General features: G+C 47.9%; 1 protein-coding gene across 5 annotated transcripts in view; it reads right to left on the bottom strand.

Moving 5' to 3' along the window:
- Positions 1–12,468, bottom strand: part of Ift122 (intraflagellar transport 122) — a 69,476-nt gene that overhangs the window by 21,727 nt on the left and 35,281 nt on the right. For all 5 annotated transcript variants that reach the window (XM_076940323.1, XM_034511457.2, XM_034511459.2 and 2 more), the window contains 4 exons: positions 12,178–12,342; positions 9,825–10,022; positions 5,964–6,104; positions 2,573–2,626 (listed from right to left, as the gene is read on the bottom strand). In XM_076940323.1, coding sequence (XP_076796438.1) covers positions 2,573–2,626; positions 5,964–6,104; positions 9,825–10,022; positions 12,178–12,342 — 558 coding nt within the window. The remainder of the gene's footprint in view (positions 1–2,572; positions 2,627–5,963; positions 6,105–9,824; positions 10,023–12,177; positions 12,343–12,468) is intronic.

Raw genomic sequence — 12,468 nt, 5'->3', positions numbered from 1 at the left:
CCAGTGAGTAGCACCCCTTCATGTCTTTGTTTCAGCTTCTATCTCCAGGTTTCTGCCCCGAATTTCTTCATTGATGGACTGTGATGTGGAAATTTAAGCTGACGTAAACCCTTTGCTTTCCAGGTTGCTTTTGGTTAGGGTGTTACATCACAGCAGCAGAAACCCTAACTAAGACACTGTGTGCACTAATGTCCACTTCATACAGGAGACTTCTACTGTTCTCAGTGACTCCAGCACCACCAAGCATTGCAGAGAAGGAAGGTAAGATACAAATCAGGTATAGTCAAGGTCACACAGAGCTCACTCTTCATAACCCATGATTCTACCATCTCACCCGGTTCCTAACACACACCTGGTGTGCACATATATGTGAAAATGCAAGTGCACGCACACTGAAGGAGCCCCACACCTTCCTTCCGCCTGTGTTCGTCTAAAGCTCCAGTATTTGTAAACACTTGCCAGCACTCAGCCCCTCGGCCCCGGCACTTGCCATGTGCTTGTTTTCTATCAAGTACATCACACTGAAGGAAGATGAGACATGGAATCAAACGTCTCGACAAGCTGGTACAAGTTTCAGCAGCTGGAGACAACATGCCTCATCAGTGGCAGAAATAGTTTTTAAACCTTCACATAGTGCAGGCTAATCAACCAAGTGAGCTGACATTAAAACTTAGGAGTGAATTCAACTCTTGTAGAGAGACAGGTGTCAGTTGGAGTGGAATGTGGGCTACAGAAAAACATGTTTGTAAAGGACTGTCAATATGGACAGATTATTCTGCCACCAGTATGCTATCATCTCAGGTATTCAACAGGAGCCCACTGAGGCACACAGCTCCCTGGTTAATGCTGGCTACTTAGAATCCAGAAGCTAAGGCCTCAGGACAGTCACTAGAGATCAACTGAGTACTCTCTGCTTTTCCCCAGAGATAGTTCCTTAGTTTCTCAGCTCACAGATCATAAGCAAAGGTAGCCCTTTTGAACTAACTAAGACATGACAAGTGATAAGAGTCAGCTTCCTCTATGGCCAGTTACTTTTGTGCAAAGAAAAGTGATGTCCTGTAGCATTGGATGAAGATTCCAAAGCCCCACTGGCTAACATCAAGCATCATCCCTGAAAGCCAGCAGCATGGGACAATAGCACCCAACTAGCCCTCGCCCACCTGTGTGGGACGACACTGACAACCAGTGATCTGTTCTGCTGAAGGGGCAGGGAGGGCTCACAAGGCAAAAGTGGCAAAGCTTAGGGAAAAGCAAGGGGATCGTCTGGGTTTCCTCTGAGGTCTTGAACACGAGGATGCACCCCATCCTCTCCTAACTCTCCTCTCTCCCCTGAACAGGGCTGACACCGCCACCTGGCTCATCACACTGAGGACCTTGTGTGTGGACACGAGGATGCACCCCATCCTCTCCTAACTCTCCTCTCTCTCCTGAACAGGGCTGACACCACCACCTGGCTCATCACACTGAGGACCTTGTGTGTGGACACGAGGATGCACCCCATCCTCTCCTAACTCTCCTCTCTCCCCTGAACAGGGCTGACACCACCACCTGGCTCATCACACTGAGGACCTTGTGTGTGGCTCATACTTTGGTTGCTCACGAACAGACTCAGTGAACAACACCTATCATATTGTAGTCTCCCTTGGCTCAGCTCTGCTCGCTGCACCCTGCCCTCCCCACCCCACACAAAGCTGAGGCCCACGATAAGCGTGTACTCCGTTGAACTCGTTGAACTGAGTTAGGGGGCAGGACACTTGCAGTTTCTTCACTGCTCCCATCTGGGAGCTCCAATGTGTCTCACATTCCCTTAGCCTCACAATAAATCTGTTCTGGAGAAAGAAATATGTATGCCTTTTTACAGACAGTCAGACAGCACTGAGATACACAGAAATTAAAAATAGCGTTTTCCATCACCCATAAATGGTGCAGTCAGACCAGATTCTTTAGCCTACCACAGGCCTTCTGGGCAGGAGGATGCCTTAGTAGGCCATGTTGGGAACATTTGGGAAATGCCTTATTCACTGGCAGATTACTTGTGCCCAGGGGAATGGCAATAGCTACTCATTCCAGAGGGGTACACCAGGGTCTAAGAGCCTGGCTCTGCCTTACAGCAGTACCAGAGAAGGATAGACGCGCCCCTCCCCCACCCCCCCCAATCTGGGATTTTTGCAACAGGGTTTCTCTGTGTAGCTCTGGCTGTCCTGGAACTCACTCTGTAGACCAGGCTGGCCTTGACCTCAGAGATCCACCTGTCTCTGCCTCCTGAGTGCTGGGATCAAAGGTGTGCACCACCGCTGCCTGTCGTACAGATCAAAGGTGTGCACCACCACTGCCTGTCGCACAGATCAAAGGTGTGTGCCACCACTGCCTGTCGCACAGATTACATCTTAGAAACAAGGAACCAAAGCTTAGAGAGACCCAAACCTTCTGCCTCATTCAACTACCAAGTGGCTAACCAGGTGTTGCTTCTATGGGTCACTCTATCCCCCAAACAGACTACAGGGCCTGCGTCCCCATGTCCTCAGGGTTATGGCCACTGTGTCCTGTGATGGAAGATGCTTTGATCAGTTACCTCAATACTGCTGATCAGCTCAAGGTATCGAAGGTCCTGGACTCTGGTGAAGGCCTATGGGAAAAGAGTAAGAATAGAGTCAGCTGTCTTCTTGTTCTCCACAGGCTGATGGGGGTGGGATACACCAAGCTCAAAAAAGAGAGCCAGCAAGCAGGGGAGGGAAGCTCGATTCATCATTGTGTGCTTGGGAGGTGTGCCACCCGGAGAGGCTCAGCCTGTCTTCATCTCAAGGATTAGTCCTTACAAAGAACTGTAAAGAAGTCCTGGGAGCATCAATCATTTTGGGATTAGGTAAAACAGAACTATGATCCTGTAGTCTACAGTGGAACCCCTTGCCAGACACTGTCATAATGGAAAGGCAAGCGGGGCTGGTTCCAGTCAATGGCATCTGCAGAGTAGGCAGACAGAGACAAGAGGCTGCATGCTTCTCCCTGTCATCTGGATGGGAAGCAGTAGACAGCTCTGCTAACTCAACGGTGCTATACGCATAGGGCACACAGGGAGAGGAGGAAAGAGCTCGGGAAAGAACGGTTCTGAAGGAGGATGGCAGAAAGTAATCTCCTGATCTCTAGAAAGTAAACTTGCATGTTGATCCTGAATGCACATCCTCTGCTTGGACTCCCAGTAGGGTAGAGACTTCTGATGCATGAGTTTCTAGAAAGTCATGAGGGTTAGGCAGACTGGTGCCAGTGAGGTGCCTTTTGCTGCTCTTGGGTACCACGAGGGACGTAGGGGAACTGAATCTGTGTGCTCTGCTGGCAACATCTCTGCCCAGCTGTGCTTTCTGTGTTGTCCATGTGAAATGGACTGACACTGCCCAGAGTGGCAGCTTCTGAGCCATTATGGTTTAGAATGCACAACAGCCCTTGGCCACTGCTAGGCCTCTATGCTAGAAGAATGGGGGAAAATGATCAAGTCATCCAGTTTCTGGCTGCCTCACAGATGGCTGCAGGGTGACCCTACAGGGCCAGGATCTATTCAAAGGCTGGGGACATAGGAATTTCACTTGGCCTCTGTCCCCTTCCCTAGTTCAGGGGTTCACAGTGGAAAGGGGAAGCTTGGCAGATTAAACAGAGAGCTAAATCTCCCTGAGCCAAGAGCCACACAGTATGAGGCAGATACCCTAGGGAGGACACTTCCTGTCTGAGCATGAGCAGTGGCAGACAGCAGGATTAGGCAAAGCACTGCCTGGGAGGGACCTGGCAAGTGGCTTTCTTTCTGAAACAGGGACTTACTATGTTGCCTAGGCTGACTTTGAACATCTGCACTCAAGGGATCTTCCTGTCACAGCCTGCTGAAAAGCTGGGGTGACAGGCACACTGCACGGTACCCAGTACTTGGCTTTTCTTGAGGAACTGGTAAAAGGGTCAATCAGGCAGCGTGAACAAAAGTAAAAGCTGCCTTCCTGGCTTGTGTTTCTTGAACCATGTACAGAAGCAGGTCCCTGGTAATGGGCAGAGTAGGAAAAAAAGACTCAGGTCTCAGCCCAACAAGACCTTGAGTTATCTCCTTCCTAAGAACGGGCTCCAGCAAACTTCTTTGTGGTCAGGCAAGCAAATGACGCCTCTCCAAGGGTCTTTCTGGTTCTGAGCACTGGATTCTTAAGTGTGGCATGTCTGTCACTGACATCCTTTAGCCCTGATATACTGCAGAGTCAGAGTGCTATTCGGAGTGGTCAGTCACAAGACTGTGAATAACTTCCACAGAGGGAAGTGGGGAGCAGGGAACAGATGCAGCTGGCAGCACTAAGCAGCTCTCCTGTGCCATCTAGTGGGAGTACCCTCCACTAGATTGTGGAGTAGGCCAGGCCCCTCCTTCCACAAGTCTGAGTCCTGAATGACTAGCATCCAGCGGAGAGGAAAGCCAAGGATTCAGGATTAAGACAAAATATCAGTCAAGGTCTATGGTCAAAGCTCTATGACTTTTCTAAATATCATGCTGCCCACAAGAAACACACACACACACAATTTTCATTTGTCAAGTAAAATTACTAAAGAAATACCATTCTAACAAAGAACCCAATGCTTTGATATGATCGTGTCTATTCTCAAGTGTTCTGGGATGCAAGGTGGGGTATGAAATGAATAGAAATTTATATCCCAGTTTCAGTTCCCTTTGTCTGGACATGTGCTCAGTGACTCACAGAGGCCACATGCTCTATTACAGGACAATGCTAACACCAGCTGGCTCTTAGGCTCTTGGTGTGAAGGGACAACTATCTAGATGGAATATAACTTTATTTCTAGCTATAGACCGAAGACATCCTGAGAACCTGTTGGTATTCCTTACAGGCTTGCATTTCTAGGTGGGGCAGGAAAAGGAACTCCCCTCCTCTCCGAATTCCCAAAGCACTAGTCTGATACTTTCCAATGCTTTTCTGATCTAAAACCATATAGGTAATTATTAGGTAACTTTACTTTTCTTCATGTGCTGTGTATTGAAACGGGGCCTTATGCATGCTAGCCAGGGCTCTACCACTGAGCTGTGACACCTCCAACTCTGTGTGATAGAGTTGGCATTGGCACAGCTACTCCAGACTCCTCTTTACCAGGCCTGAGGAGGCCTCAAAAGTGAGTACAAAACAGAGGATGAGTGTTATGCAATTTAGAAGCAGGGGTAAAGAAATCAGGTTGAAAGAAAAGGCTGGGGAAAAGCCCAGCTCTGAAGTGTGCTCTGGTTCGGTGGTCCTTTGTTTAACAGGTACCACATACATCTGCAGGTGCTTCAATATCAGTAGCCTGGACAAAAGGAGACGTTCCACTTAGCTATGGGAGAGAAAGCAGGGAAAGAGGACAGGAGAGGCTGGAAGCCATTCCTCCTCCTCCTTCAATCTATTTGATGGGCACTTACAAGTCTAGGAAAGACTAAATGTTTTTGACCATTTCTTTAGCTTTTTTGGCTAAACTAGAAGTGACATTATGAATCATGCCATTATGAACATTATGAATCAGGGTGTGGGATGCTACTACATTGCTGTGGGAACCAGAAATCCTGACCACCTCCTTTGCACTAATCCAGTGCTAAGAACAATGGTGGTGTGATAAATGGCTGGTGCTCACACCCAGCCTGAGATACTTGATTAATAAATAGCTTCCATGCACAGGCTTTATCTAGGTTCTTTACATAAATGATTGCTACCAAGACTGACAGCCAGAATCAACCAGCTGTTTCACTGACATTATCTGCTTAGATCTTCCCAACTTCATGAGAACAGGGCCTAGTCTGCCAGAACCCTCCAGAGAAACAACCTTGGGAAGGTTGTTATCACCACTGTGAAAGGGGTGACTGAGGAGACTTCAGAGCCCATTATAGTAGGTTTCTGCCCCTTTGGTGTTACTGGGACCCTTTTGCCTCAAGGACCAAATTCTATTTCACACTACTAAATGCATACCTTCTTGGCAGTTTCAAACTCTAGTCCTTCTAGAGCTTCCATGGCCAGTTCACGCCAATCAGTGTCTGTCACTCCCAAGCAAGCGATCTGGTATGCTTCTTTGAACATCTTCCTATCAAGGTACTGGTACATCGGTGCAGACTGCAGAGTTTAAGGAAGAAAGAGAATAGTCTATTCAGAGAGATGGAAAGAGTCAGACTACAACCAGATGTTAACAGTGACACCACCAGAACAACCTCAAACTTTAGCCATCAATCAGCATCTTTGCAGCCTCGCCCTGGCCACCTGGGTACCCCCTTTCTGCCACCTCTCCTGAGCTACAGTGCTCTCATCACACACTTTCAGCAGTCATCTGCCTTCCCCTTCCCTAGGTCTACCTAACCCTAATGTCACCTTCTCTGGGAAGGATCTACCCTGCTCACCCTCCCACCCCCATGGAAAATCCCTACTTGGCTTTTTAAAGCTCTGTTGACAGGTCCTTCCTGGAAGCTCTACCTTGCTTTCTCCTCATGCTCCAAGAGAAGGAATCTAAGCTGTCCTTGGCCTCTGTACAGATAAATCTTGTGCTGTACTCTAATTCCATGTGGGTCTCTGGGGTAGAGCCCTGCCCAGCCCATGGCAGCAGCAGGGCTCTAGTCATTCCCATCAGTCCCTCCACCCAGGCCAGAGAAACAAGTTAATTGGCCAGAAGGGAGAGATCTGGGATGGCCTCTTCTCAAAGAGACTATGTCTGAAAAGGGCACAGGTATGGAGTTTGCTCCAGACAACCCAGAAAGCTCTGAGGCCAAGTCCCTGAGGTCTGCGGTGCTGAAGACCAACTCTCCTCTCAAGACCAAGCTGCCTAGCTGAGAATATCTACAAGTATTCCCTAACGACTTCTTTTTTTTTTTTTTTTTTTTTTTTTTTTTTTTTTTTTTTTTTTTTTTTTTTGCTCTAAAGACTGTTGCAGTTGTCCAAACAGTCCTGTGTAAGGAGGTGTTATTTATTACCTTTGATAACACCTCAGAAGAGGGAGACTCCTGGAGGAGACCTGACTTGCTTGAGGACACAAACCTAACAAATAAAAAACCTGAGGCTAGAGCAAGAGGTGACCTAATATTCTTGGTCCTGTGCTCCTTCTTGGTGTGTGTGTGTCCACGAATACATGCATACATATCAGGCTAAAGCTGAGCTGGGCCTGGTATCTTTAGCAATAAAGACCCTGTCTTGATTTGAGACCAGTCAATATGCTTCAGGGACCCTTGTCTCCCTTCTGGATTCCTGGGCAGTAAAGATCAATCGGCCAGTACCTCTGCACTAATGGTTCCCAAATGTGAACCTGGAAGTGCTGTTTTCTCCATTTTGGGGCCTTTATCTTGGAAATTTCTGGTCCTCATTTTTCCCTCTTTAGAATTAAACCTTTTTCCTTTCAAGCTGATCTATCCTCTGACAGCAAGACACAGCTGTTCCCAGGGGCTTGGTTTTTCTGTGGTAATGCACCATACACTTCCCTTTACTGTAGGGCAGCAGCTGGCCACAGACTAGGAGCAGCTGAGCTAGCAGCCAGGCTCAGCCACATCCTATCTAGGTGCCTTCTGTTCAGAGAGTGCCCAGGTCAGGATTCTGTGGGCCAAAGTGGCACTTTGAACAAGACAAAGCACCCATCTTCCTGGACACAGGTTTCATCGTCTCCTTGAGCTTTCCCAAACTCCACCTACTCTGCCCTCACAATGAGCTCTCTTCTCTAGACTCCTCTGGTCCACTTTAGTTCTGTTTTGTGGCTTTTGATATTTCACGACTGTCTGTAATAAGAAAGAATAATAACAGGAATTGGGGCAGGCAAAACCTGAAAATGGGTGTAATTAACCCCATTCCATAGTGGCAAAGCCTGGAATCTTGGCTGCTCTGGGGAGCATCACTTTAGCCCTGGAGTTCAAGACTACTGTGAGCAACAAAACAAAACAAAGCAAAAACAAAACACAATGATCCTATTACACAGAAAAGAAATGAGGCCTCAGAAAGGGAGATATGGTGTTCAGAATGCAATTGGATCAGGTTACAGAGTCAGAATCCAAAACCGGGGCTCCTTTTCCCAAACTGCAGAACTTCCTTCAACAACTGACTCTCCATGACAAGGGAACATTAAAATGCCGTACACGATGAGCTGATGTACAGCAGAGTTACAACCTGAGTGAGGATTTGAAAAACATACTAACAAACCAGTCCCCTCTGAGCTACCCCTTATCTGGCTGCTGTATTCTAAGCATGACATCATGGAGCACAACTCGGGTTTACTGCCCTACTTGGCAGCTTGGACACACCAGTTCTTGCACAAGATGATACAAATTTCGAAAGGAAACCAAAAGTCCCAAGAGGAAAAATGGGGCTTTTTGCCTGGTCTGGAGGCCCAAACCACAAGAAGACTGGAGGCAAGTCGACAGATAAACAGCCTTTGTCTCAAGATCGCCTTTCCCAATGCTTGGCAGCTCTGGCCTGCTGTATCAGCAGGAAGGCTGGCTGCAACCAACAGAGACTTTGGCTACTGACTCTTGAGGCTCTGGCAGGAGGAGCCCCGGCAGCCCCCCTGGCTCCTCTTGGCCAGCCAGAATCAGGGAGCAGCAACTGCATTTATTTTTGAGGTTAGGATGGCAGTCTGGGGAGAAAACCTTTTAATAAGCAAAGCCTGTTTGGCACAGATGAGGAAGAGTGGGCTCCCAGCAGATATGGTGCTTGGGGTTAGGATGCTGCTGGGGAGCAGATAAGGACATCAAGGAGAGAGTCAAGTAGGCAGGCTATCCTCAGCTGCCACCACACATCGCCCTGTTCCCATCTCTCATGCTCTCTTTCCACTGTTCATTCACATCAGAATTCACTGCCATTGCTTGAATCCTCAGTATGGATCAAGAGCTGATGTGGACACTGCTGCAGTAAATCCCTGCAGCAACAAGTAACAAGGGCTTCCATGGCTCCAGGGAAGAAGGCGGCAGAGTCTGTAGGCCAGGTGTATGTGTATGTAGGCAGGCGGACTAACAGAGCATTCTAGAGGAAAGGCAGTCTAGAATGTATGAACATCTTTCAATATATAAGGCCTCTGGCCCAGAAATTTCAGTTCTTAGAATTTATACTAAGTCAGGACATACACAAGGAAGATACCCACTATTTGCAAGAGCAAAATGCTATGGGCAGCCAGGTGTGGGGACTCACACCTTTAATCCCAGCACTCTGAGGCAAAGACAGGAAGATCACTGTGGGTTTGAGACCAGTCTGATCCACACAGTCACAGGGCAGCCAGGACCAATAATGAGACCCTGTTTCCAAAAAAGGAAAGAAAAAAAAAAAAAAAAAGGCTGTGGGTAATATAAATGTAGGGCCAGCCTGTAGAGCATTTTCTTAATTAATAATTGATGGGGAAGGGCCTAGCCCATTGTGAGTGGGGCCACTTCTAGGCTGGTAGTCCTGGGCTCTGTAAGAAATCAGGCTGAGCAAGTCATGGGGAGCTAACCTGTAAGAAACACTCACTCCACAGTCTTGGCATCAGCTCCTGCCTCTAGGTTCCTGCCTGGTTTGAGTTCCTGTCCTGACTTCCTTCAGTGATGGACTACAATGTGAAACTATAAGCTGAATAAATCCTCTCCTCCCCAGCTTGCTTTTTTGGTCATGGTTTTTCATCACAGCAACAGAAACCTTAACTAAGACAATGGGGCTGATGTTCTTGTCACACACGGCTACACACAGGCACCCACGTCCACAGCACCTTGAGACATCAGATTCTTCCCCACCTCCTCCTACTCCTCTTTGCTGCTCTTAGCACCAGTCTGAGGGCCTGACCATTCTGTTTTGTGTGTCCTACAGCTGCAGAGGAGTGAGAGGCATCAGGGTTACCTGTGGCACCTCCACAGCAGACATGGAGAAGACATGAAGGCAGAAGATCTTGGAGCCGTTGTAACCAACCACAAAGCCCTGCAGCTTCTGCTGGTGCACTGGGAAGGTGCTGGCCTTGATGTTGAGGTAACCTCCTCCGGAGAAGCAAAGCATATCCTCACACTGGGTGTTCCAGGCCACACTGTTGGCATTTGGTTCCTGAGGGACAGAGGCCTGTGAGGCTCTGACAGCACTCTCACTTTTCACTCCCACCCATTCTTAAAGCCTGGGTGGCCCTGAAGTCCAGACAGCAGGATGAAGAGAAAGAGGGAAGGGGTCAGAAAGAAGGGACAAGGCAAACTCCTCTATGTACTATAAGAGTGACAGAATTTTAGGATCTGTGCTATTTTCACAATAAATTATCACCTCTCCATATTTCAACCACTCTACAGTAAGTGGAAATGGAGAAGCATTCCATTCTATTAAAGGAAGTGGGTGGGGTGCTGCTCTGTGGAGCTGACTAGCATGTGTAAGAGCCTGGGTTCACTCCCAACAGGAGTGTGTGCATACCCACCTCCATACATTCCTACCTGCCCGGGAAGATTAACAGTGACGGCTTTGGGTGAGTGGGATTGTGAGGGATTTCTATTTTCTATTTTTTTTTTTTTTCTTGTTGCTTGTCTGGTTTCTTTGGTCATGAATTTCCATTGTTTTTTATAATAAGCAAGAGAATGGGGAGTTCTTTTCAAAATTAGAAAATAATACACTGTCTCTGCATGTATAACTCTTACACTAAAAACACAATGACATCAGGAGGTGCCCTTTCCTTTCCACCAGTATTCTGCTCAACTCTAGAGGCCTGGGACCAACAAAGACTCATCCTTCCCTGCCCTGAGTGTTCTACCCTCAGCGGAGACTATGTTTTAATGAGGAATATTGGTACTTTCCATTTGAGGGGGCAAACACAGTGGATGACAGACTAGGAAGGTTGTGTCTCCAGGCAAGACCTTTGCTATTTCTCCAGAGAAGCTGCAGTAAGGGCCATGCACTTTTCTAACCTCCACACAGGACAAACTGAGGGGCTTCTAACCACCTCCAGGTCCAGGCAGTGGTGGTGTTGAGGCTGGGGAGAAGGGCAACATTTAAGGCTAGTTATGCCTAGCACTGAGCACACAGGAACATCTTGTTTGCTCCTGGGTTGTTCCTGTGACAATTCTGTAAGAATGTAACTTCTAGCTTCATGTTAGCATGGGGAAGGAATGTGGTTTAGTTAGCATGCAAAAGGTCCTGGGTTTGATGTCAGCATAATGTAACATCTCTAGCCCCAGTACTTAGGAAGTGGAGATAAGGGATAAGGGATCTCCTAAAGCTCATCCTCACCTGGAGGCTAGCCTGAGCTATGGAGAGATCCTGTCTCAAAAAAAAGGTAGTTTCATGTTAGCCAGAGATTGAGACTCACAGAGATCCATGAATGCAGGTCAGTCTGAAGACAATGGGTATGTGTTCTTTCCCCTAAACCCTCTGCTTCCTACGTGACATGATGTGATAATAACTGAAGTCATTTTGGGCTATTGGTAGCCATGTAGCCCTGTCCAACTGACTGAGGAAAGACAGCCACTTCTACCGTGCTGGCTCTGTTGCCAAGGGCAAGGAGGGCCTTGGAAGAGGACCCATGTCTACCTATGGCATTGGGAAACCGTGCAGAAGAAACCAGAGAGCAGAGGCTCCAGTCGCAGGGGGTCCTCACTTTACATAAATTAACTCTGACTGTTCACAATGCCCCAAAGAGGCCAAGAGCAGCCCTAGTGTGGCAGAAAGCCAGCCAGGAGATGGGAGTTTAGACTGCTCAGTGACACACTTCTTTTAGCCACATGACCAAAGACTGTGGACACAATGCCCATCCCCAGTAGTCCATGCAGCTACTGTGCTGTAGTGTCCTGGGGAGAAGCTTAGGTGAGCTTCTACATGTCCCTCCTAGTGTGCCTCCTAAGGCACTGGTAGCCACTAGCAAGTCCTGGGTAAGAGACTCACAGACTTCATCAAAAGAGTTACCACCACTTATTAACTTGACCAGACTTGTCACTGTCCACTCAAGTACTGCTTATGGCTATGTGAAATGTGGGTTATCTGCCCATCATCTTCCTGACAAAAACAAAAAACAAAAACAAAAACAAAAACAAACAAACAAACAAACAAACAAACAGTGCTCAAGAGGCTAGCCTAGCTCCTCCTTGGGCCTTTTTGGAATCTACTCCTGTGCTGGGTCCCAGGCCCTTGCTGTTCCTCCCAGATGGGGCTGGGCGCTTCCTTGCATGACTGGAAAGCTCAAGGTGGCTCCCTGTTCCAAGGACTGTGTCTCCATCTAGGACTCAACCTGAAAAAGCAGCTCCTTCGTGTGGATGTCATACACCAGGCATGTGTCATTTTCATCCACCACAGCCAGCTTGTTCCGGGAGGCACTCATGTCCAAGCAGCGCACGGCTGTGGCCTGCTTCAGCAGGACAATAGCAAAGAGATTGTCCACAAAGATCTTCAGGATCTGGCGAAATTTCAGAGAAATAAGTGTGAGTTACCACGGCAACCAAACCCTGGACCACTGCCAGACTCTTGGCATCCCATGTGTTCTACAAGAACAACACCCACTAACTCCTCCAGAAGCTGTGTG

Source organism: Arvicanthis niloticus, chromosome 9 (genome assembly GCF_011762505.2).
Source record: "Arvicanthis niloticus isolate mArvNil1 chromosome 9, mArvNil1.pat.X, whole genome shotgun sequence".
Taxonomy (NCBI): Eukaryota; Metazoa; Chordata; class Mammalia; order Rodentia; family Muridae; genus Arvicanthis; species Arvicanthis niloticus.
Note: the sequence above shows the minus strand (reverse complement) of the source record. Positions and strands in the feature narration are given on the sequence as shown.